The sequence below is a fragment of the Bos grunniens genome, chromosome 4 (assembly GCF_055505025.1).
Source record: "Bos grunniens cultivar Pamir isolate PY7600 chromosome 4, Bosgru_T2T1.0, whole genome shotgun sequence".
Taxonomy (NCBI): Eukaryota; Metazoa; Chordata; class Mammalia; order Artiodactyla; family Bovidae; genus Bos; species Bos grunniens.
In genome coordinates, this window is record NC_141168.1 from 2,711,055 (window position 1) to 2,733,414 (window position 22,360).

Consider the following 22,360-nt stretch of genomic DNA (forward strand, 5'->3'; position numbering starts at 1 on the left):
TGACGCAGCCTCCGCCCCACAAACGGAGGCAGCAACGAGCTGCGGTGGCCCAACTTGCAGTTCCAGGGTCCTGACTGCCTCCGCTCACCCCAGCAGGAAACAGGGTCCCAGGCGGTCCTGACCAGGAGTTCACCTGCGGGGCGGAGAGAATCTGGCCTCTCACTGAAGAGCCAACACTTAATCCATCTTTGGTGGGCTCAGCGGGGGCCAAAAGTCATGTCCAAGAGGAGAAGGGACGACAGAGGATGAGATGGATGGCGTCACCGACTCCACGGACATGAGTTTGAGTAAACTCCAGGAGATGGTGATGGACAGGGAGGCCTGGTGTGCTGCAGTCCATGGGGTGGCAAAGAGTTGGACACGACTGAGTGGCTGAACAACAAGACCAGCCCAGTACCTGCAAATGGGGCCTTAGTGGGAGTTAGGTTCTCTGCAGGTGGAATTAGGGAAGATGAGGCCACACTGGCATGGGGTGAGCCCTAAGCCAGAGACTGGCGTGGTTCTAAGAGGAGAGACGCACAGACGCGTGGGGAGGAGCTGGCCAGGTGTGAAGCGTCAACAACCCATAAGATACAACGCCGGAGGCTGAGAGGATGCTGGGAGACTGCCCTCCCTGGCATCTCACGGGACATGGCCCTGCAAACATCTGACCTCCAGACTATGAAATAACGTACTCCGTTGTCTTAAGCCTTTCGTGGCGCTTGGTCACTGCAGCCCGGGGGAGCTAGCCCACAACAAGACAACCAAGACGGAGAGCAGAATGGTGTGAAAATGAACACACTCAGGGACCAAGAGGCAAGAGGCAGTCAGTGAGACTTCCAGACGGTCTGTCCTGCCCAACCCTGTGGAGACAGGGACACGAGAGGACCCGGCTCACTCAGCTGCAGGGAATCTCGTCGTCTGCCTGGATCTGAGTATCCCATAAGCCGCTTTAAACCAATCATCTGTTGGAAAAATAAAATTGGAATGAGCAAACGCTGAGATCTGGCAAGGAGGAAAGAAAGGCTCAGCATCCCAGCGGGGGATGGTGGGCGTGCATCTGATCACCTCCGTTCTCCATCCTGCAGATGGATAACACACAACGTGGGTGCTGCCCCCTCTCTGACTGGCCCGGTCAAAGGCCCTGGAGACCCACATGTTGTCACATGGTAAACAGAACGCTGAGTAACAATAACAGAGGACCCGTAGGTAAGGGAAGTCCTACATCTGAAAATCTCTGTCATTCCCAACTAGCAGCTGTCCCCTCCAAGTGAAGGTCCCAGGTTCTAAAACAGAGACATCTCTTGGAGAGGCTGGCCAGGGAAGACTGCTCTTATTTTTAAAGGTTTCTTTCATGCTGTTCTGTGCTCTTTTCCACAGTCACCTGAGCGGTCAATAATTCAAGGATTCATAGAAGCAGCGTCCTTGAGCACACCTAACCTGGAACCCCCGCTTCTGTCCACACCTCAGGGGCCAGTCTCATGGTCACCCAGGAAATGCAGCCTTGCTGGCTGTCTCTCCTGGGCCTCAGGAGTGCAGAACCCAGAGCTTGGACATGGAGGTCAGTCTGGTCCACGCTGACCTCTCACTGCCAAGTGGCCTTGGGCAGAGCTGCCTGCAGCTCATGCATGTGGCCCCAGCCCAGCAGAGGCTGCGAGCATGCCTCCAGGGCAGGGCCACCCTCTGCCACCCTTCTGCCTCATCTTCCGCAGGTGCCTGGGCAAGAGGTCTCCCCTCTCTGCGTCTCATTTTACTCAGCTGCAAGTGGTGCCTGCTTGATAGGGTCCTGCGCCTTGATTAACTGAATATCATCCAAGCACAATGAAAATGTATCATAAACAATGAATGAGCAAATATGAATACCCAAAGCTACAGGTGAGATTTAACTTCTCGCCACGCGGCACTCTCTGGGTGAGATGCTGGGCAAACACACAGGAGGGCACCACTGTGAGCAAGGGCCCTGTGCCATATTCCCCACCAGGCGAGGGGCCACGGGCCCCCAGGGAAAGTGCCTCCTGCATCCACAGCGTGCCTCCCCTCTGGACCTCCCCCCACAGGGCCTCCCCCTGGAGTGCAGCCTCAGTCTCCCCAGGAAACTCCTCACCCCGCTGCCAGAGGCACCGACAACCCTCCCAGGCAGTCTTGTCAACACTGCCTCCCAAGTGCTGGGGTAGATGAGCTGCTGAGGTTCCAGGGACTTGTTCTAATGGTGCGAAGCCCAAGAGTGTGCGTTCACTCCTCAGTTTCCCCTTCTGTTCCGTCTCCCACCTCCTGCCACTCCGGCTGCCACCTCTCAGCCCCCTCCTCCCGATTCCTCTGTGTTTCTGGGTCTTGCCTGGGCACCTTAAGAGGGATGAGGCAGGACGTCCCCAGCAGTCCAAGGGTTAAGACTTCCCCTTCCAATGCAGGTGGTACAAGTTCAATCCCCAGTCAGGGAGCTAAGATCCACATACCTCGGGGCCAAAAAAAAACAAAACAGAAGACAGAAACGGTACTGCAAGAGATTCAATAAAGACTTTAAAAGTGGTCCATGTCAAAAAGCATCTTTAGAAAAGGAGGAAGCGCATGACCCCCTTTCAAGGCAGCAAAGGAAGGGGATACTCTGTTGGGGGGTGGAGTTGAGGGTCCAGGAGGAGCGGCTGGCCAAGCAGGACCCCTAGGGCCCCCACCCCAGCTCCACACAGGACTGGTGCCTGGCAGAGCCAGAAGGCTCCTGGGAGGCCAGCCCAAACCACCAGTGCCTCCCTGCAGGAGGGCAGGATTGGGCCAAGGTGTCAAATCTGCACATCTAGGGGGCCAGCGGGGGTAGGGGGCTCAGAGTAGCAGAAGGGGCTGGCTCCCAGGCTCCACCCTAAACCAACTGTTGGCCAAGGTCAACACGGAATCACAGGCTCGAAGACCACCATTCGCTGGGGGTCACAAGCGGTCAGGTGACCGGTCAAGAGGGAGAGGGCGGAGGAGGGCAGACCTGGAGCAGCAGAGCTGCCAGCAAACGCCATGCCCCCCACCCCAGCCCACCCCGAGGTCTCCGCGCTCCCTCCTCTCTGGGAGGGGGTGACAGCCTCAGTGTTCCTGCATGTCAGCACTGCATCATTTTCCATCTAAAATAAAACCTTTGGGCAGAAGTTGCCCAGATGACGCAAGCGCCCTGGTAGCTGCCAAGAAGGGTCGCAGCCATCCTCCTCCAACGCAGCAGTGCCAGCGGGGGTGGCCAGAGTCCCCCACCCCCGGCCAGGAGATGGCAGGCGCAGCCGGACGTGGCCCCGAGTCTCCACTCCCCAGACGGGTGCCCTTGTCCAGGGTGCCCACTCCCAGAGGCAGGGCTGAGTCTGACCCGGGCCGCTCCAAACCCTGCTCCAGGACCTGTGGCCAGTCGGCTCTGGTTCTGGGCTCATCCTGTCCCTGGGAGAGACGCACGGCCCTCCAGGAGCAGATCACAGGTCCTCTGGGGCGGGGGGAAGGGGAGCTCACTGTCCCCTCCGCTCCTGCTTCAGAGGCCGACTGAGGCCTGGAAAACCCTGGGTCCGCCCCCCAGGCCCGTGCCCATCCCTGGGCAGGGCCCTCTCTTGGCTCTGAACGCTGAGAGACATGGCCATGCAGGCGCCAGCCCGTGCAGACAGCATTGCCCTGCTGGCCCTTCATGCCAGCGTGCCAGGGCTGGGGGCCTCCTCCTCAGTTCCTCCCAGCCCTGCCCGCCTCTCAGCCACAGCGTGATGGGGATACGGATGAAGGGCGGCCGGCAGCTGCCGTTGACCCGTGGAGGGGCGGGGGGGCTCCCGCTGGGGCCAGCAGGGCCCTGCCTGGACACCCCAGGAGGCCGGGGACCCTTGGCCCAGGGCCAAGGCCGTCGGGCAGGGAACATGGGGTGAGGCCTGCAGTGGAGAAGGGTGCATCCCTCCAGCATCCCAAGCGGGGCCTGGCTGGCAATCCCTAGGAGAACTGGAACAGCAGAGAGTCAATTTGCCAAAGCTGGAACAAAAATGTGAAAGCAATTGAAACTGGATGATTGGATAGCAAGAGACTGAGTACGAGTGTCATCGGGGAAAAGAAGTCAGAGTGGGGGACACATGGAGGAGGGAGGTAGGATCCGCGGTCCAGGCAACCCTGCAGCGGTGTGGCCATGCCGCTCTGATGGGGAGGCCAGCGCTCCCGCGGCAGGGCCCAGCCAAACCGGAAAAGGGAAGGGGCGATCGTGTAAACTAAAGACGGGGCCGCGGACGAGGAGCACGCCGTCTAGCCCCGCTTGCGGGGCCTCCCGACCCGGGCGGCACGCGGCTCCCACACGGGCAGAGCGGAGCCTGTAGGCAGACTGACGGGGCCATCTAGCGGCGGGGGCCGGCGGGGCGGCGGGGGCCGGCCTGGAGGCGCCTCCTGGGAGCGGGGGCAGGAACCGGGCAGCCACCTGTCCTCAGCAAGGATGCTGGCGAGGGATGGGAGGATGGGAGCCTGCGGGGAGGGGGGCGGGGTGGAGGGAGGAAGGAGATGACCGCGGGAAAGGCCGGCAGGGCCCAGACGGGTCAGCAAGGGACCCTCGGGGTTACATGGGAGGCCGGGTCAGCGCGGGCAGAGGCTGGGGCTTGGAACCTCGGACCCGCAAGGGGAGGGGCCCGGACCGTCTGGAGGGGTAAAGGCAAAGAGAGGGAGCCATCTGGCGTCTGGAGGTGGAAGACAACCGTGTCTGGTGTCTGGGAGGTGGGAGGGGTGGGCTGAAAGGAAGGGGACGTGGGGGGAGGGCGAGACCTCAGCTTCTCCGGGCGCGCGGCAGATGCCCTCATTTCTAGGGCAAGAGATGCAAACTGCAGTTGATTTGTCTTGATTCCCCAACCCCTGCCCCAACGACAGGGAGCAGGTCCTTGGAATTCAGGCATCAGTGGTGGGTGGACGGCCTATTGCTTTTTCATTACTGAGGATCTGCCAGTCTCTGAGCAGGCGGCCCTGGCAGGCTCTCAGGGTGTCCTGGGCTGGCGGGCACGGAGGGCCTCAGCCCAACCCCCGCCCCCCTCCGCTGGGGCAGAAGAAGGGACCTCCCACCTCCTGGGAGTGACGGGCCAAGTGCCCGCTCCCCGAGGCCCTAGGTCTCCAAGCCCTCTGCAGCTGAGGAACTCAGGCTTTGGTTCCCCAAGTGCCAGCCTCGCTCTGGTGCCTGGCCGGTCTGGGGTCCTGGCGGGATTCTGGGGGAGCATTCCTGCTCGCATGGTGGCTACATGGGTCCTGGGTTTCCAGCTGCGAGGTCTGAGACCCAGTGCTGCAGGCCTTTTGCCTTTCTAAGAGAGGAAAAGGGGAGGGGAGGGAAGGGGCTGGAGGGAGGGAGACGCCACTCAGTGTCCGGGGGAGGGCGGTCAAGAGGCTGGAGTGTCCCCAGGGCCCAGGGGCTTGAGGACAAGCCCCCACCTCCAGCTGTGTCACGACCACACTGAGCTGCACGAGGCCACCGCCCCAAGCAGACCGACCTCCGGGGTCCAGGCCTGTGTGACCCTTCGCTTCTGTCCCACTGGGAGGCCTTGAGGAAGTTGGGTTGATGCCCCACGAATCATAGACCAGCATGGAGAGGGGAGGGGCTCCTGGACGGCAGAGCCTCGGTGATGCTGGGTGTCTGTGAGGGCCGCATTGCAGACTCTGACGACTCCCCCCTTCCATGCCACCCTCAGCAAAGTGTGTCTGCGTGGAGCTCGCCCGGACTGTGGCTGGGGCCCAGCGACAGCTCTTAACTGCAGAGTGAGTCCCAGGCCTCGCTCAGTCCTCTCCACGTGGAGAGCCCCGCCCCCTACCCCACTCCCAGCAGTTACTGTGTCTGAGCAATAGGGCAGGGCCCAGAAGGAGGGCATATTCTACAAAAGGGTGGGGGTGGACCTTTGCTTTTCTTTTTCTGGTTGAAATAAGACTTTGAGTTTGTTCCTTAAAGGCAGGACCTGAGAGCTCCAGCGTTGCCGGCCCTGAGCGCTGAGCTCGCTCCTGGACGCCCCTCTCTGACCAGGACGGTGTGCCCCCAGCGCCCTGCCCCACCCCAGGCTGCAGCCCCCAGGGCACGATGACTGGCTTGCCCAGCTCCAGGGAAAGCCAGCTCGGCGTGATGTGCAAGGAGCCTGAATTCCACATTCACCTCATCCCTGGCCTGCACTTTGCTCTGATCGATGCAATCGTGGGGGCGGTGTGTGCACAGCCTTGTCCACTCACCGCTGCCCGCCTCTGTCCCCAGCACAGTGGGCCTCCGCCCACCACACAGGCACCAGCACTGTCCTCTGCTCTGAGCTGGGGTGCAGCCCCCCAGACTCACTCGGGCCCAGCCGGCTGGCCCATCCCCTCGGCTCACTCTGCACCAGCCCCTGAGCTCATCTCTATTCTACTTTCAGGGCATTAAAAATAATGCATTAAGCGAAGCACAATAAAGAGCAGCAGGTTCGCGTTGTTTTAAGGTGTCAGAAGCTCCTCAAACAGCACCACATGGTGTGTGATGTGCGTCCTGACCAGTTGTAGCGACTGGAACCTTCAGGAGCAGAGGACGCCCCCCCACCCCTGTCTTTCAACTGCAGGGAGACCTGGCCTGCATGATAAAGTCCCTGGGAAAACATTTAAATAAGACCTGGGCAGCTCTGCCCAACAAACATTTGTGAGACTATTTGTTTGGTGATGGAAGCTTGAGGGTGGGGGACACTGAGTCTAGATTGTCCTTTAAAAACTTAAGTTGGTTTTAACTGAAGCATCTACCATTCTGGAGGAAGGGAAGGGGGAATGGGAGGTGTGTGCAGGGCAGGGGTAACTGAGGTTATCCTCATCCGCCTGTCTCCTCCCTCCCTCTCACCTTTGTTTCGGTGAAGATGTTTTCCTCTCTTAACTAGAAGCCTTCAGGTAAAAATAAAGCCACAGCAGCAACAGAGGGGGGAAAAAAAATGAGTCTTTTTTAGGGTTAAACATCAGAAGACAAGCTTGTGCGGCTTCGGCCAATCAGATCCGCCCTGCCAGCTATAATATAGTACTGAAGACAGCCTCTCGCACAAGCTCTCAGGCTTGCTACCATTTAAAATCAGACTCTTTTTGTCTTCTGCCGGCTGTCTTGAGCCCCAACTCCGATGCGTTCCGTTATCAGCGGCCAGCAGCCTGCCGTCCCAGCCCCCGTCTGGGTGCGGATCGGTGGCGAGTCCCCCGCAGCGGCGGCGGCGGGCAAGGTTATATAGGAAAAGAAAGAGCGAGGCAGGGCGCGCGGGCGCCCGCAGCCAGCCGGAGCGAGGGAGGCAGAGCGCGCACACTCGCACACCCGCACCCTCGCGCACTCGGACCTGCGCCGGCCGGCCGCCAGGTCCCCGGGCTCCATGGACGAGATGCTGCTGCTGGCGAGATGTCTGCTGGTGCTGCTTGTCTCCTCGCTGTTGATGTGCTCGGGGCTGGCGTGCGGACCCGGCAGGGGATTTGGCAAGAGGCGGAACCCCAAAAAGCTGACCCCTTTAGCCTACAAGCAGTTTATCCCCAACGTGGCGGAGAAGACCCTAGGGGCCAGTGGAAGATATGAGGGGAAGATCACCAGAAACTCAGAGCGATTTAAGGAACTCACCCCCAATTACAACCCCGACATCATATTTAAGGATGAAGAAAACACTGGAGCGGACCGGCTGATGACTCAGGTAGAAACCCAGCGCGGGGCGTGGAGTGTGTTGCTTTCAAGGGGTTATGTGTAACCATGCAGTTCGGTCTGTTTGCTCTTCAGGCAGGTAGAAAGGCGATTTTGCCCGCTCCTTCCCCACCCACCTGCGGGCCTCCGGGTGCCTTCCTCTTCCTGGAGGGGAATGGAGGTGAAGGGTCCAGATGGACAAGTTGTGGGTGGGGGTGGGGGGTAAGGACGCCAGGACATGCGGTCCACGGGAGCCCCTGACCGCATGCATCCTGCTGGGATGGCCTTTCCATCCTGCCTGGCTCTGGCTGGAAACTTGGGGAGACCTTCCTTTTGGGGTCATCTGTCCTTTCCAAGTTGGGAGGAGGCAAGGAGGCAGCGTCAAGGGGTGTCGGGGTCACCGGGCAGGTGTAGCCTCTGCGCTTACCCTCTTTCTCCTCGGTGCTTTGCTTTTCCCACCGCTACCCCCGCTCTGTCGCCCCCACCCCACCGAAGCCCCTCCACAGGCAGTGCTGACAAAGGGTCGGGGTTCCAGAAGCAGCCGGGCTGGCCCCTGCCCGGATCACAGAGCTTCCACCGCCACTCGGTCGCGGGCGGTTGTGCCCATCCGAGTGTGAACGTATCGATATTTCTTTAAGGATGCCCTCTGATTCTCCCGAGCCCGCGGTACTTGAGGGGAGGGACTTAGAACTTACTGGCATTGCATCACGCTAGTTTTCAACCTGCTTGCCTAGGAATTAGGAGAGACTCGGTATCAGCGGGAGGGGGCTGGAGAGACGAACCAAAGCGAAACACACATTCCTCTCGCCCTCCCTACCTCCGCTGAAGACTCCTGACTGCCCATCTCCCCGCCAGTGGGAGACTTTCCGCCAACTCCACGCACGTAGGACTGAAGCTAGAAATGGATTTCCTGAGGAATATAGGTCAACATCCTTTTTATTGCCCTATTAAAATATTCGAGTCCTACCTTTAGGGCCAGGAGCGCACCGCCGCTGACGGAGCGGCGCTGGCGGGGCGCTGGTGCGGGGGAGGCTGGGGGCGGGAGCGACCCGGGAGCCACCTCCGGGGCCGCGGCGCTCCCCGGCCCGCTGCCCGGCCTTGCGGCGGAGCCGAGCAGGGCGAGGGCCCGGCGGGGCAGCGGGCTTCCGCGGACGGGCAGAGGGCGGCGAGGGAGCGGGGGAGGAGAAGGTCCTTCTCCCCGGCTCGCTGGCATCTGCTCCCGACCACCTTAAATCTGGCCCGCGAGTGCGGACGCGCGCGCCGGTGCCGGGAGCGGCGAGAGCCGCAGTTAACTCTGCACAGGCCGCGGGGGGCCCGGCGCGTGCGGGGTTCCTACCCCCGGCTCACGCTCGACCCCCGCGGGACGGAAGGGGCCTTCCCAGGACCCCTCGGAGCCAGGCGAGAGGGGCGCGATCCTGGAGAAAGCGGCGGGGGCGGGGGCGCCGGTGGTCCCCGAGCCAGAGGGCTCGGCGTGCGCCGCGCTCCGCTCGGGGCCGGCGCGGGAGGGCGCGGGGTCCCCGGCCCGCACCCTGCCGGGGCCGCAGGCCTCGCAGCCCCGCCACCCGGGCCGAGCGCGCGGAGCCGCGCACCCGGGCGGACGCATCCCGGCTCCACTTACTCCCGGGTTATCGATCCCGCGGCTCGGGTTTCAGTGCGCGTGGGGCTGGACCGCGGCCTCCCGCCGGCCCCTCCACGCGCCCGAGCGCGGGCTCGGCCAAGGGCTCCCGGCGGCGCTCCGACGGCCAGGCTGGCAGGGGCGGCACCGGGCGACACCGGGCGGGAGGGGGCAGGCCGGTTCCCGGGCGGGGGCGCCTCCCGGGCCAGGGCGCCCGGCCGAGACCCCCGCCGGGCCCCTAGTCGCCCCCGCCGGGACCCACGGCCGCGCGGCCCGACGCCGGGCCGCTCCGGCCGCCGTGTGCGCTGGCAGCATTTGAACTTCTGACCTTCTGTCAACTTCCCTCAGACGAACGAAACGAAAACAAATACTTTTTTTCCTTGGGCAGTGGCTATTCCCGTTCCCAACACAAAAGGAGGGGGGAGGGGCAGCCGGCGAGGGGGCGGGGTGGGGCAGGGCGGGCCAGGATCGAAGCCGGGACCCCCCCCAACGCCCCCTGAAAATGGGGAGGCTGGCCGGGGGGCGGCCTGAGAGGTGCCCCCTTGCTCTCCGCCACCGCGTCCTTCCCGCGCCCCCGACCTAAGAGTTAAAGCGCGGAAGGCGGGAGACCTGGGCGGGGAGGGCAGGGCCGGCGAAGGGGGGGGAGCGGGCACCTGCGCCCCGCGGGCCCCCCACTTAAGATAACCGCCCAGACTGTTCTCAGGTGCGTGTCCCTCCTCCCCTGTCTCTGTGCGTCCCTGTCTCTCTAATGGGACTGCCGCCCAAGTCCCTCAACCATGGCGAGATCGTCCCCAGTGGAACTTTGAGAGCAGTTCAGGAACGCAGGCGCTCCTGTTAATATTAACTCGGGGCGGGGAAGGGGGAGCGCAGACCGACGCGCTCTCCCCGCAGGCCGGCCATGGGTGCCTGGGGGCTCCGAGGGGGCAGGGGGCCGCCGGGGGCCGGTCGGGGGCGGCGGTGGGGACCGCCAGATTTCCGGGGGGGGGTGGGTGGCGGTCCCCGGGGAGCGGCGCTCCGCGATGGGTTCCACGGGAGGGGCCTGGTTTTCTGCAGTGGGGGCGGAGGCGTGGAGAGAGGCGCGTGCGGGACGGGGGGGGGGACCCTTGTGAAGTTGGGGCACCCCTCCCCCGCGCCGGGGAAGCCCATCGGCGGCGACAGCCCCCGCTTGGCTGCCCGGGGCGCGGAGCGGCTGCGCAGACGGGGGAGGCGGCGGGAGCCCAGGCGTGGGGAACAGCTCGGCCTTCCGCCGACACAAAGCCGGGCCCGCCGGCCCCGCCGGGCTTCACGGTGGCTGCACAGAGGCGGGCTTGATTCGCGGCACACGACCCAGTGAATTGATCACCGGCTCAGCCTTCCCGGCTCTGCCTGCGACGACCCCGCCCGGCCGGGGCGCGGAGCGTCCTGCAGCCGCGGGGCCGAGGCCCCCCCGCCCCCGGCGCCCGGCCGAGCGGGGGGAGCGCGCGTGGGGCGCGGGGCGCCGACTCGGGCCTGCCTTGGCGCGGCCCGGGGGCTCCTCGCCCGGCTTCTCCATCGCCTGCGCGGGTGGCGCAGCTCAGAAGGCGGGGGGCCGGTACAGGTGCTCCTCAGCCCGCCCTCCCCCTCGCCAGCGGCCCCCGAGGAAGCCATCAAAAAGCTCCGCCTGCCCCCCGAAAGCAGGGAGCCGGGGTGCCATGGGGGCTCGGGAGGCGAGTGTCTGCGTGTGCGCGTCGTGGTGTGCGCCTGCGCAGCGCCTTCCACATCCCGGCTCGAAACTGCCCCTGGTTTACTGATTGATTTTCATGTAAAACGCATTCAGTCCTCGAGATGACCTCACTCAAACTCTGTCCTTCCGACTTTTTTTTTTTTTTTAAGAAAACTGTTGGCGGGCCCAGAAACCTGCAAGCGCTGACCTGTTACCAGAGCCGCCCCCTAGTCCTCTGCCCGCATCCCCTCCCCCCCAACACACACATTTGTTGTATGTTTAACCCTACAACCATAGACTGGTATTTATTGCTGCCAAATACACAAGACTATTCCTGTTGCGCAATCGGTCACGTCCCCTTAAAATGCGGCAGCAGCCCTTGCCAGAGCCCTCGGCACCCCCCACCCCCACTCCGTAGGACGGGCCCCACCCCCAGCCATAATCAGGGTCCCGGCGGGGGGCGTCGTGTCATCTCGGGATCCGGGGTCCCCGCTGGAGGTCAACCCCACCCTCTGCACAAGTCAGCTTGGAGTTGTCACCTACCTCCCCCTCGAGTCTGCCTCTTTGGGGGATGCCCCCGTCCTGACTTGGTCACCACTCCCGCATTTTGCAATCCCGCACCCACCACCCGCGGTGCAACAGTCCAGTGAGCTGCTGTCCACAGCAACGCACACGTGATCCAAGGCTCTCTCGCATCCTTATCTGAATGGGACCCAAGAATCCTGCAGGAACTCCCACAACTTTGCCTTGGCTCGAGTCCCGCCTATCCACTGCTTCTTTACCCCACAGGGAAGGCAGCTTCCTTGTGGGGAGGAGGGGGAACCCCAAGGACAGTTTCCAGAAGGAGGCTCCCCAAGACAAGGGCTCAGAGGGCCCCCCCACCTCCAGCCTCCAGTTCACCCTCCCCCCTCCCCATCCCCCATCCCCCCCTACCCCACCCCACTGCACCCCACCCCTCCCCTCCCCACCCCTCCCCACCCCTCCTCCAGCTCTTAAGTTTGCTCTTCAAACTTGCAGGACACCATTCTGAGCCGGCCAAGAAAACAAGAGGGGGGAAGGGAACAGGTTAAGGAAAACAAGAGTCACAATCAGACCGCAGAAAAGCTGGGGAAAAAAAGAGTTCCACGGGGAAAAGGAATGCGGCTGTCCAGATAAAGAATGTTTGCCATCCGGCCCTGGCCTTATAGAAAATTATAACTCACCTGGTTGCCTTTCACTCCCGGCTCCCCCGCCCCTCGAGTCGCTATCAGCGTCCCACCTGCCTCTCTACCCTTGGCTTAAGTCTTGCCCCAGATAGGCACAGGGCAGGCGGGAGGGCACAGAGATAAGGCAAGGCTTTTAATTCTTTGAGAAGCAGTGTATTTTTCTTTTTGCGGCAACGTTGCGCCCCGGCGTCTCTGCGGCCTCCAGACGAGGGGTTTGTCCAGGGAGAGGGGTGGAGCCTCGCACAGGTGCTGGGCGATGGGGCCAAGCAGGAGAGGGCAGGGCTGGAGGGCACCTTGGCCGAGGGTGCAGGCCTGCCACCATCATCCAGAAACGCACAGTTGACTTGTTGCAGAGAAATTTCATCTGCTTCTCGGGCCACGATCCAGCCTCTGCTGTTTCAGATGCAGAGAAAGTCCCCAGGTCGTCTCCGAGGGAACTGACTCATCCCCCAGATGCCAGGACCCCTCCTACCCAAGTGCCCGGTCCAGGCCTTGTCTCCTTCCTTCTCTGGACAGTCTGCATCTTGGGGGGCTGGGCTGAACAGCCCACAGGGACGGGGGTGGCATAGGGTGGGGAGGCATAGGGTGGCCCGTGGTAGGGGTGGCTGGCAGGCCTGGATGCTAACATCTCTGGGGTGTCCTCTTCTCCTCACAGAGGTGCAAGGACAAGCTGAACGCCTTAGCCATCTCCGTGATGAACCAGTGGCCGGGCGTGAAGCTGCGGGTGACCGAGGGCTGGGACGAGGACGGCCACCACTCGGAAGAGTCGCTGCACTACGAGGGCCGCGCAGTGGACATCACCACCTCGGACCGCGACCGCAGCAAGTACGGCATGCTGGCGCGCCTGGCCGTGGAGGCCGGCTTCGACTGGGTCTACTACGAGTCCAAGGCGCACATCCACTGCTCCGTGAAAGCAGGTGAGGGGCCGGGCCCGCCCCTGCCGGCAGCACGCCCCCCTCCCGCCCCCCTCCAGCTCTGCACCCCACAGGCTGACGCCAGGCCCGGAGGAAGATAGGTGGGGGACGGGCAGGGAGGGCCCTGGAGGCCGACTGCTGTTTGCGGGGGGGCCGGGGAGGGGGGACAGCCGTGCTCTCTGAGGCCCTTCGCCATGCCCCACCTTGGAGGCTGCAGAGGCCCACGTCCTCGGAGTCCAGATGCAGAGCGTATCTGGCTTCCCGAGCCTTCCTCCAGCCCGGTTTCCGGAGCTCCCAGTGCAGGTGGCAGGAGACTGGGAGATTGGGGGTGGCGGGGCGGGGTTGGGGGTACTTTCCGGGTGAAAGAGGGCAGCCCAGCCCAGACAGCCAGCTCTGGCCCGGAGCCTTTGTCTCCGGAGGGCTTAAGAAGGAACCACTCCCCACTCCGCCCCCGCCCCCCTGCGCGGGAGGAGCCGCCCCGGGTGGAAACCCCGGCCCCTCCCCGCCCCGCCGGAGCCTAGGCTAACCCGGCTCACCCGGCCCGGGGGACGAAGCCCGGCGGCCGGCCACAAAGCCAGTAGTTACGGCTTCCAACATCTGGAGGGCGCCAGCCCGGAGAGCCCGTCCTCCCCGGGAACCAGCCTAGCCGCCCTGCGCCGCTAGGCCGCTTCCCTGGGCCTGCAACGCCACTCGCTGTTGCGGGCGAGGAACAGCTCCGGGAGTCAGGCGCGCGCGCGAGCGCAGGCCCCGACTCGGCCGGGCGGTCCCGCCACCCCGCTGCAGAAGCTGCGCCTTCAGCAGAGCAGTCCACAGGGGATGTCGGAGGAGCTGCGTCTCCCTCACCCCTGGGTTTGCCTGTTTGTCTCCTAACCTGTGTTTTACTAGCACATGTTAGGAGGAAAAACACTTGCGAAGTGTCGTCACACTTTGGAGGAAAGGAAAATAATGGCTTCTTGGCACACAAGGTGTGGACGGTGGGCAGAAGGTCTGGGTTTATAGCCCGAAAAAGGGTCTCAGCCGCTGGAGGGCGCGGAGGCGCGCCCCCCACCCCCGCCCCTGCGCGGGGCTCCCAAACGGAGGCGCGCCCCTCACCCCCGGCCCTGCGCAGGGCTCCCAAACGGAGGCGCGGCGCGCGGCCCCCTCCCGGCCGCCCCGGTCCGCGGGGTCCCCCCCTGGCGGGGCTGGCGTGGGTGGGGGTGGTCCCAGGAGGTCTCCGCGCAAATGAGCAACGGTCGTCCGGCCCGGGACCCCGGCGGGGGCGCGGGGCCGGGCGTGCAGCAGAGCCGCTCATTGGCATTCCGCTCACGCGGGCCGGGCGCGGGGCGGTGCGTGTCAGGCAGGGTCGTGCGACTCGACGACTCGGGCTCGCCTGAGTCCCGGGCGCATTGCGGGCGGCTGCGGCGGGCCTCCAAAGGCCGGCCCCTGCACTTCATGCCCGAGAAAACGATGAGAAGATTAAATACCCTCAGTAATTCCAGCAGGAAGATTCTTTCTGGCGATCTCTATTTGCCAAAAGCCTGATCCCGGAGATTGGAATGCAAAGAAGACGGGGGGCCGTCCCGCCCCTCCTCCCCGGCCCCCCGCGCGCCGCCCGACTCCTCGGGATTATTGTCCCGGGGACAGTGAGCCTCAGAGAGCGACGGAGGCCGGAGAAAGCCGGTAGTCAAGGGGCCTTGAGAACCCGGGGCTTCCCGAGCGCGGAGCAGGCCCCGCCATTTAAAATTCAAATACACATCTTGAGTGCTTGCAAGAGAGGCCTGGCTGTGCAAATAGTGCTTGTGAGGCCCGGGCCTCTGGAGGGCCCGCGTGTGAATCGCTGCGGGGCGGGGGGAGGGGCGTTGCACCTGAGCAAACAGGGAGGGGGGCGGCCGCGCGGAGAAAGTAGGGGGGCGGGGGGGAAGGGTCCCCTCTTCCAAGAGCGCCTCCTGTTTGGTGCAGAAATCACAATGACAATGGCGAGCCCTTTATTGGATTTTAATTAGAAAATCCACACAGCCCCGGGTTTTCACACCTCAGGAAAAGCTCTGGAATGTTTGTCCAGTTGCTACAACTACTACAGCTATTTTTCACCGCACTCCCCCCGACACACACACCAGCCGGCCGACCCCCAAGCCCCCCCACTCCAACCCCGCTGGGCGCTGGGGGTGGGCGGCCCAGGGTGCCAGCCGCGCGGCCTGGGTGCGGAGAGCACGAAGGCAGGGGCGTCGCGCCCCCCGCCGAGGCGGGAGGGAAGGAGGGTGCGCCCCGGCGCGCGGGTAAGCTCGAGGAGGCTTCCTGAGGACTCCAAGTGGAGAGCAAATACCCTGTGAATTCGCGGCGAGGTTGGGTGTGTGCGAAGCCGGCGGTGGGGGTGAGGGAGGCGGAAGGGAAGGAGGGGAACCGGCCTCCCGCCGGAGACGCCAGCCGACCTTTGGCACCGCCGGTCCAGCCCTAAGAGAGTCGTTAAGGAATGCGTCTGCATCTGAAATCGGCCTCCGGGGCGGGGATGAGGGAGGGAGGTCTGCGCGCGCCCAGGCCGGACTGTCTCCCCCGCGCCCCGGAGCCACAGGTATCCCCAGCCTGGGCGCGCGGGACGCAAGCGTGCGCCCCCGCCCTTTCCACCGGCGCCTCCTTCTCGGGACTCACCGCCACCCCCCCCCCCCCGTCTCCCCTTGTCTCGCCTCTCCCTCCCCGCAGAGAACTCGGTGGCGGCCAAGTCGGGCGGCTGCTTCCCGGGCTCGGCCACGGTGCACTTGGAGCAGGGCGGAACCAAGCTGGTGAAGGACCTGCGGCCCGGGGACCGCGTGCTGGCGGCCGACGACGAGGGCCGGCTGCTCTACAGCGACTTCCTCACCTTCCTGGACCGCGACCGCGGCGCCAAGAAGGTCTTCTACGCCATCGAGACGCGGGAGCCTCGCGAGCGCCTGCTGCTCACCGCCGCGCACCTGCTCTTCGTGGCGCCGCACAACGGCTCGGCCGCGGGGGCGCCCGAGGGGGCGGCGGCGGCGGCCGCGGCGGCGGCGGCGGGCGGGGGCGCGCCCGGGCGCCGGGCGCTCTTCGCCAGCCGCGTGCGGCCGGGCCAGCACGTGTACGTGGTGGCCGAGCGCGGCGGGGCCCGGCGGCTGCTGCCCGCCGCGGTGCACAGCGTGACGCTGCGCGAGGAGACGGCGGGCGCCTACGCGCCGCTGACGGCGCACGGGACCATCCTCATCAACCGGGTGCTGGCCTCGTGCTACGCGGTCATCGAGGAGCACAGCTGGGCGCACGGGGCCTTCGCGCCCTACCGCCTGGCGCACGCGCTCCTGGCCGCGCTGGCGCCCGGGCGCACGGACCGCGGCGGAGCCGGCGACGGCGGGGGCGGCGGCCGCGTCCCCCCGCCCGCGCCGGGGGCGCCGGGGTCGGCCGACGCGCCGGGCGCCGCGGGCATCCACTGGTACTCGGAGCTGCTCTACCAAATAGGCACCTGGCTGTTGGACAGCGAGGCTTTGCATCCGCTGGGCATGGCGGTCAAGTCCAGCTGAAGGCCACGGGGGCCGGGGAGGGCACCGGAGCGGGGCGGGGCGGGCGGGGTGGGGGGGCCGGACGCCGCAAAGGACACACGGCAACAGCGCACGCAATGAGACTTTAATTATAATAAGAGTAAGAATAAGAATAAAGTAGGACAGTCCAAAGTAGACTATAAGGAATCAAAGACCCCGAGAAATTCTGTCGTCGTCTTTAGTTTATATATATATATATATTTTTGACTTTTTGATTCTTGTTTTAATTTTGGTTATTTTTTTTTTCACCTCTCCTGGCTATTTATTTGTTTGGTATGAATAGATGTTTTAAAATAATATGAACCGGACCTTCAAGAGCCTTAAATAGTTTGTTTCTTGGATAATTTATTATTATCATGTGAACTGTACTCACAGGGGAAAAGATTATTTTGTGAGGCCAAGCCACCCGCTCAGAGTCTATTTTTCTACATGCCCCTCGACCTGACTTTCAGAAAGCAGAATTCTGTCCTCTCCACTCCTCCTTTGCAACGCTCCTGCTTTTCGGCAAGTGTAAACTAAAACAAGCTTCATGGGGGTCCACAAATTATATTTTTATACACAGAATTGTAAATTAGATTTTTGAGAGATCAATACTTAACTGAATTACATTTCATTTTTGAAATAGTGTAAAATATGAAAATATATTATTTTAATTTAACTACCTTCCAATGTCACAGCCATCGCCTGTATTGTCTTCTGGGTTTAATATTTGCTTTGTCATCACCATTTTGGCCACATTCTTGGAAGTCAAGACTGTTACACACTCACTCACTCACTCACTCACACATAACTTTTTTTTTTCTTGGACAAACTGGAAGAACTCTTATTTTTAACGTCAAAGAATTTATTAGAAAATAATATTTTTTAAAAGCGCACATAGTGATGAGCCCACAAGGATGGAGCCTGTAGTTTGTACAGAGAAAAACAAAGGATGTTTTTGCATTAATAAGTTGAGAAATAACTGCTGTAAATTTACTAAAATGTATTTTTGAATATTTTGTAATAGTTTTATAGAAATAAAATGTGCCGCGCACAGACTGGTTAGTGTATAATCACTAAGAATTCCTGTTGCTTCGCTTTTTTGGCTTCTTTGTTTGGGAAACCTAGTGCTAACAGGAGTTCCCAGTATTGTATTTAGATGTTTTGCTCAAACTGTGAGTTCAGATCAGCTTGCTTAGGGAACCAAAGCAGGTAACCAAACTGACTTGTTGTTTTGGTCACTGGAGAAACCTCAGCTCTGTATTTATTGTGTGAAAGTTGCTCTACTCCAAGGATGGCGGTGCCGAGCTGGGTACCCGCCAACCCTTGCCTCCTCATAGGTTAACCCGTCCGGAGGGGCTCGGTCACCCAGAACTTCCTCCCCAGGCTCCGTGTCGTCGTGGCTGACTCTGCTCCCCCAGCTTGGTGGCCCCAGGTGGGGGTGCACCGCCCCGGCCTTGCAGGGAGACAGTCCTTCACTGCTTTCTGAAGTCCTGGGGTGCCCTTTTCAGAAGGGTCCCCAAGGAGAGGGCCACGCACTGCCCACATGCTCCCCGCCTGCTCGGTGTGGCCGTTGGCCTTCGCGCCTTGCCCACAGACGCCTAGAGCCTGGGGGTGCTGGGGTCCTCGGGCCACGCCGGGTCTCCAAGCTGTCTTGAGTGGCGCCAGGCAAGGACCTTTGTCCCCAGGTCACACCCCTCCTTCCATGAGCTGCTGGTGCCCCACACCTGCTGCTTGGCCGCCTCAGCGGGTCGCTCTGGGGGCTTCCGTCCAGTGAAGACCATGCTCACACTGGGCACTTCGAGCCCCGGTGTGAGCCCGTGCTTTGGGCAGGTGGGCCGTGTAGGCCCCAGGGCTTCTCAGCGGATGAAGCCTGTCTGGAGGCCGGCCTGGGGCGAGGGCACAGGACTGAAGCCGATGGCCTGGGCCCCCCTCCTTCCCACCGGGGCAGGGTCTGGGGAAGCCACTCCTGAGGCCCCTGGGGGCCTCTGTGCTCCAGATCTGGTGAGACGTGGCTTTTCCACGAGGCCAGGGCCCCGATGGACAGGGCTGGGGGCCGGAGCTTGCCGTCCAGGCAGGAGTGGTCCCTGATTCTCCTTGGTCTCCTAGGGGGTCAGCCAGGTTACAAGCCCTGCTGAGTCTGGGGGTTTCTGCTCTGATGACTGTTCAAGTCTCAAGTCTGAGTGTTCAGTTAACCGGGCACACGGTGGGCTCAGGCCTGGGTGACCCCCTGACTCATTAGCGGTCAGAGAGAGGCCAGGCCCCCTCCTGGCCGGGCGAGGTGGTCCCGCCCCTCGGGGATCCCACCTTTCAAGGCCCTTCCCAGCTTCCTGGTGAGAATTCTCTTTTCCACCTCCACCATGTAGACAGACCAAGCACCCGGCAAGGATCAGTGCAGGCTGACGTCGGCCCAGGGCCCACTTCTCCGTGGTCGGGGGTGTCAGGACCAACCGACCGTTGGTGCCAGGCGTGCGTGTGGTCTTGCTGCCGCCTCCCTCGTGGCTAAATGCACGTCTGTTTGTCAAACACGCATATCCGAATGTACTTGAACCTGTTGTCTTTGTGCTCTATTGTTTGAAAAATTAAAGAAGTCACAGAGACGCTGTGCTGTGTCTGTTCTGTGGGAGGACCGCTGTCCCCTCCCGTCATCCGCGGCTCACGCGTTCTTCCACCACGGTGTCCCCAAAACGTGAAAGAAAACACTTCATGCAGAGCGTGCACGCTGCAGACCCATCGGGGAGGGGAGGGCCGGGCCCTGGGGCCCAGCCGGAGCCCATCCATCTGAGCAAGCTGCCAGCGGGGGCCTGGGAGAGACAGACCCCTCCTCCCCTGGTGGAGACCCCTGGCTGTCAGCATCACCTCTGCATGGAGTGGGCTGACATGCAAAGAATGCTGGCCGGCCGCAAGATGTGGCAAGAAATCAACACAGTGCCTGCCCGTGAGCCAGCTCCAGGCCCGGGGCGGGGGTGGCGGGGAGGAGCTGGGTTCCCCAGTGACGCAGAGAAGTGGCCAGTCCATCCTTGTGAAAGAACAGTCCACTCGAGGGGTGGAGAGGCCCAGGGAAGTGACCTTCACAGGATTTCTTATCGGCCATCCTCGGCCCAGGGACAGATCTGGCCAGCGGCCTGTGTTCGTGCAGCCCGGGAGCTGAGATGGGGTTTTCCACGTTAAGTGGTTGAAAACAAAACAGCTAAAGAAGAAGGATATTTCATGTGTGAAAATTCTATCAAATTCATAACTCAGTTTCCAACCAGTAAGTTCCCCTTGGACCCTCAGGCCCCTGCATCTGCCCCGCATGGCTCATTCCTCTGCCCACTACTGCCTTCTCCCACCCAGGGCTCTCATGGCTGAGAAGCTGCACTGGAGGCCACATGGCCTGCAGAGCCTGAAATGTGTACTCTCTGGGTCTTTGCAAATCTCACATGGAAACCCTGGTGGCTCAGACACTAAAGAATCTGCCTGCAAATGCAAGAGACCCGGGTTCAATCCCTGGGCTGGGAAGATCCCCTGGAGGAGGGCATGGCAACCCACTCCAGTACTCTTGCCTACAGAATCCCATGGACAGAGGAGCCTGGTGGGCTACAGTCCATGGGGTCACAAAGAGTCAGACACGACTGAGTGACTGTCACTTACGCGATGGAGGTGGGGGGGCTGCAGTGGGGTACCCTGGGACGTTCTGGGGTGTGGCCAGCACACTGCATCTTCTACTGGGGTTCAAAGGCTGCCATGCTCCTCACTGTGTAACAAATCCAGGAAGACCTGCTGCTGTAACAGGCAAACTTGATGCCAGTCTGGAGACAAACTGGAGACAGACCCACAGGCAGACGCTGGAAGCCACGCGGGCTTCACCTCACCCGGTGAAAACCGCCCCCGCTGAGAAACTAGGGAGCCTGCATATGGAGGTAGCCCTCCTGGCTTTTCCTGGCTGAGCTTTGATTTTCTAAGATGAACGAGAATCTGACAGTGATCCACGGCTCTGTACACAGGCTCCGGGCCCCAGGGAGGAGACAGGGGAACAGTGTGAAGGTTTGGGTTTCCAGTGGGATCTTTGGTTTCCAGGATGAGGGCGGCTATGTTCCCAGAAGGGGGAGACTGGTTTAGATAAGAGGACCCAGAAATCCCAAAAGATAAATTCGAAGAAATATGATGCCAAAAATCCAAGGGCTCCCCCATCCGACCGAGCTGCTTGGTGGACAGAACCTTCTGCTCTGGGTCCCGGGGCCTGTGTGTCTGCCTCCAGGGGAGGGGGACACCTTTTCTGCTGGATGCCCCTTTTCCATACCCCAGGAGGGCTCAAGGCTTCCGTCTCTGAGCCAGGCAACCAGAAGGCAGGGAAACCAGCCCTCCTTTGAAAGGAGCTTTGGGCTCTGGGTCCCTGTGTCTGTCACCCAGCTGGTCCATGTCATCAGCATCCCAGCTGAAACCCTCGAGCCAGACCCAACAGACAAGAACCCAGAAAACAGGATCTACAGCAGAGGCGGGCTGAGGGGCTGGGGTGGGGGGTGCCGTGTCAGAGCCCTGAAGTGCAGGCCTCAGCTTGGGGTGACCGAGTGGAGACTGGCCTGGCCGCTCCCTTGCAACTTGTGGCTGCGGGTGCTGTTATTCCGTGGCCTCTGTAGGAGAAGACAGCATCCTTCTGAGGGTCAGCGCCCGTCGCTTCCAGCGCTGGGCGGCCACTGCCCTTCCCGTGGACGCCTCCCGAGGGTGCCGGCCCCTCCACTTAGCGCCAGGACTCCCGGGCGGCCTCTCGTCCCCCCGGCCACTGCCCCGGGCAGCGGAGCGGTGGCCGTGCTGGGTCAGGCGGCACCCTCCGTCGTCGGGAGCAGCCTCCTCTCCGCCCAAGCTTCCCCGGGGTCCAGCATCCGCAGGGCCGGGCGGGCGGGACGGAGGCCCTGCGTGGAGTCCGAGCGCCCTCTGCTGGTCACGGCGCGGAACTCGGGCCGGTGGCCAGGAGGGGCGTGAGCATCCCGAACGTCGGAACCCACCTTCAGGGAGAGGGCGGCGGCGGCCAGGCAGGCCCCGGGGAGACCTGCCGTATCGGGGTGAAGCCGGAAGCACCCGCGCCCCACCCCACACTCTCAGTGGCCCCAGCTGAAGCCCAGCCGTTCACGCCGCCCCAGAGCCCCGGGCCGGGGCAGGTGCTCTGAAGGATATCAGGGGTCACAAAAGGGAAGAAAGTGACCGTGTTGGAAAAAGCAGAGGCTGGAAACGCGGGCGGCGGGGCAGGGTGGGGCCCTTGGGGCCGTGCCAGGCTCAGAGCCTTCGTCTCCCTTCACTGGGGCCTAGGGTTCCCAGGCTGGAGGGCCCCCCGTCCAGCCAGGCTGCAGCACCTTCAGAGCAAGGCACGGGCCGGGGGTGCGGCCCACCGGGCCCTGCCCCTGAGGGTCCGGGTTCCTGGGCATGTGGACCCTTGCAGGGGTTCCAGGGCCTGGAAAGGAGTCCCCATGGCCATGGGCTGAGCAGATGGCCTGTGCGAAGCTGGTAGGAAGCAAGAGCCACAGACTCTGCTCCCACCAGGATGGGGGTTGCTGGGCTCTGCCCTGCCGTGGCCCTTTGGCCAGGGGCATTAAGCCCCCTCTCTGGTCCATCCCCAGGGAGACGGGGTGGGGGACACTGGGGCCCTTCCAACTCAGAAACGTCTGCTCTGAGGCTGGACCGCGCCTCCCAGGCACAGGCCTCACCTGGACTCGGCCACACTGTCTTCACACAAGAAAAAGGATGACCTTGTGATCTTGGAAAATTCCAGATGAAGGCATCTGAATCTCTGTGAACCAGCCTTCGGGGTCGGCTCCGTGGAGATCCTGAGCTATCACCAGCTGTCTCCTGAGTGACAGACGCCCCCAGAACCCTTCCCTTGGGTGGTCTC

The 22,360-nt window shown here is 62.6% G+C and overlaps 1 protein-coding gene across 5 annotated transcripts; it reads left to right on the forward strand.

Annotated features, from left to right (window-relative positions):
• Positions 1-6,819: 6,819 nt before the first annotated feature.
• Positions 6,820-17,581, forward strand: SHH (sonic hedgehog signaling molecule). 5 transcript variants are annotated; one of them, XM_086398134.1, is made up of 3 exons: positions 6,820-7,595; positions 12,739-13,000; positions 15,674-17,581. In XM_086398134.1, the coding sequence occupies exons 1-3, from the start codon at positions 7,287-7,289 to the stop codon at positions 16,495-16,497; spliced, it is 1,395 nt and encodes a 464-aa protein (XP_086254260.1). In that variant the 5' UTR covers positions 6,820-7,286; the 3' UTR covers positions 16,498-17,581. The 5 variants fall into 5 exon arrangements, with proteins under 5 accessions (XP_086254260.1, XP_086254264.1, XP_086254262.1 ...); XM_086398138.1 differs by lacking the exon at positions 6,820-7,595 and adding an exon at positions 8,177-8,505; XM_086398136.1 differs by lacking the exon at positions 6,820-7,595 and adding an exon at positions 11,854-12,329.
• The last annotated feature ends 4,779 nt before the right edge of the window (positions 17,582-22,360 follow it).

Bases quoted from the DNA above. Each gene is read 5' to 3' on its own strand.
- SHH (XM_086398134.1), top strand. From the start codon at position 7,287: ATGGACGAGATGCTGCTGCTGGCGAGATGTCTGCTGGTGCTGCTTGTC. The intron at 7,596-12,738 runs GTAGAAACCCAG...TTCTCCTCACAG, and splicing joins CGGACCGGCTGATGACTCAG to AGGTGCAAGGACAAGCTGAA. The intron at 13,001-15,673 runs GTGAGGGGCCGG...CCCTCCCCGCAG, and splicing joins CCACTGCTCCGTGAAAGCAG to AGAACTCGGTGGCGGCCAAG.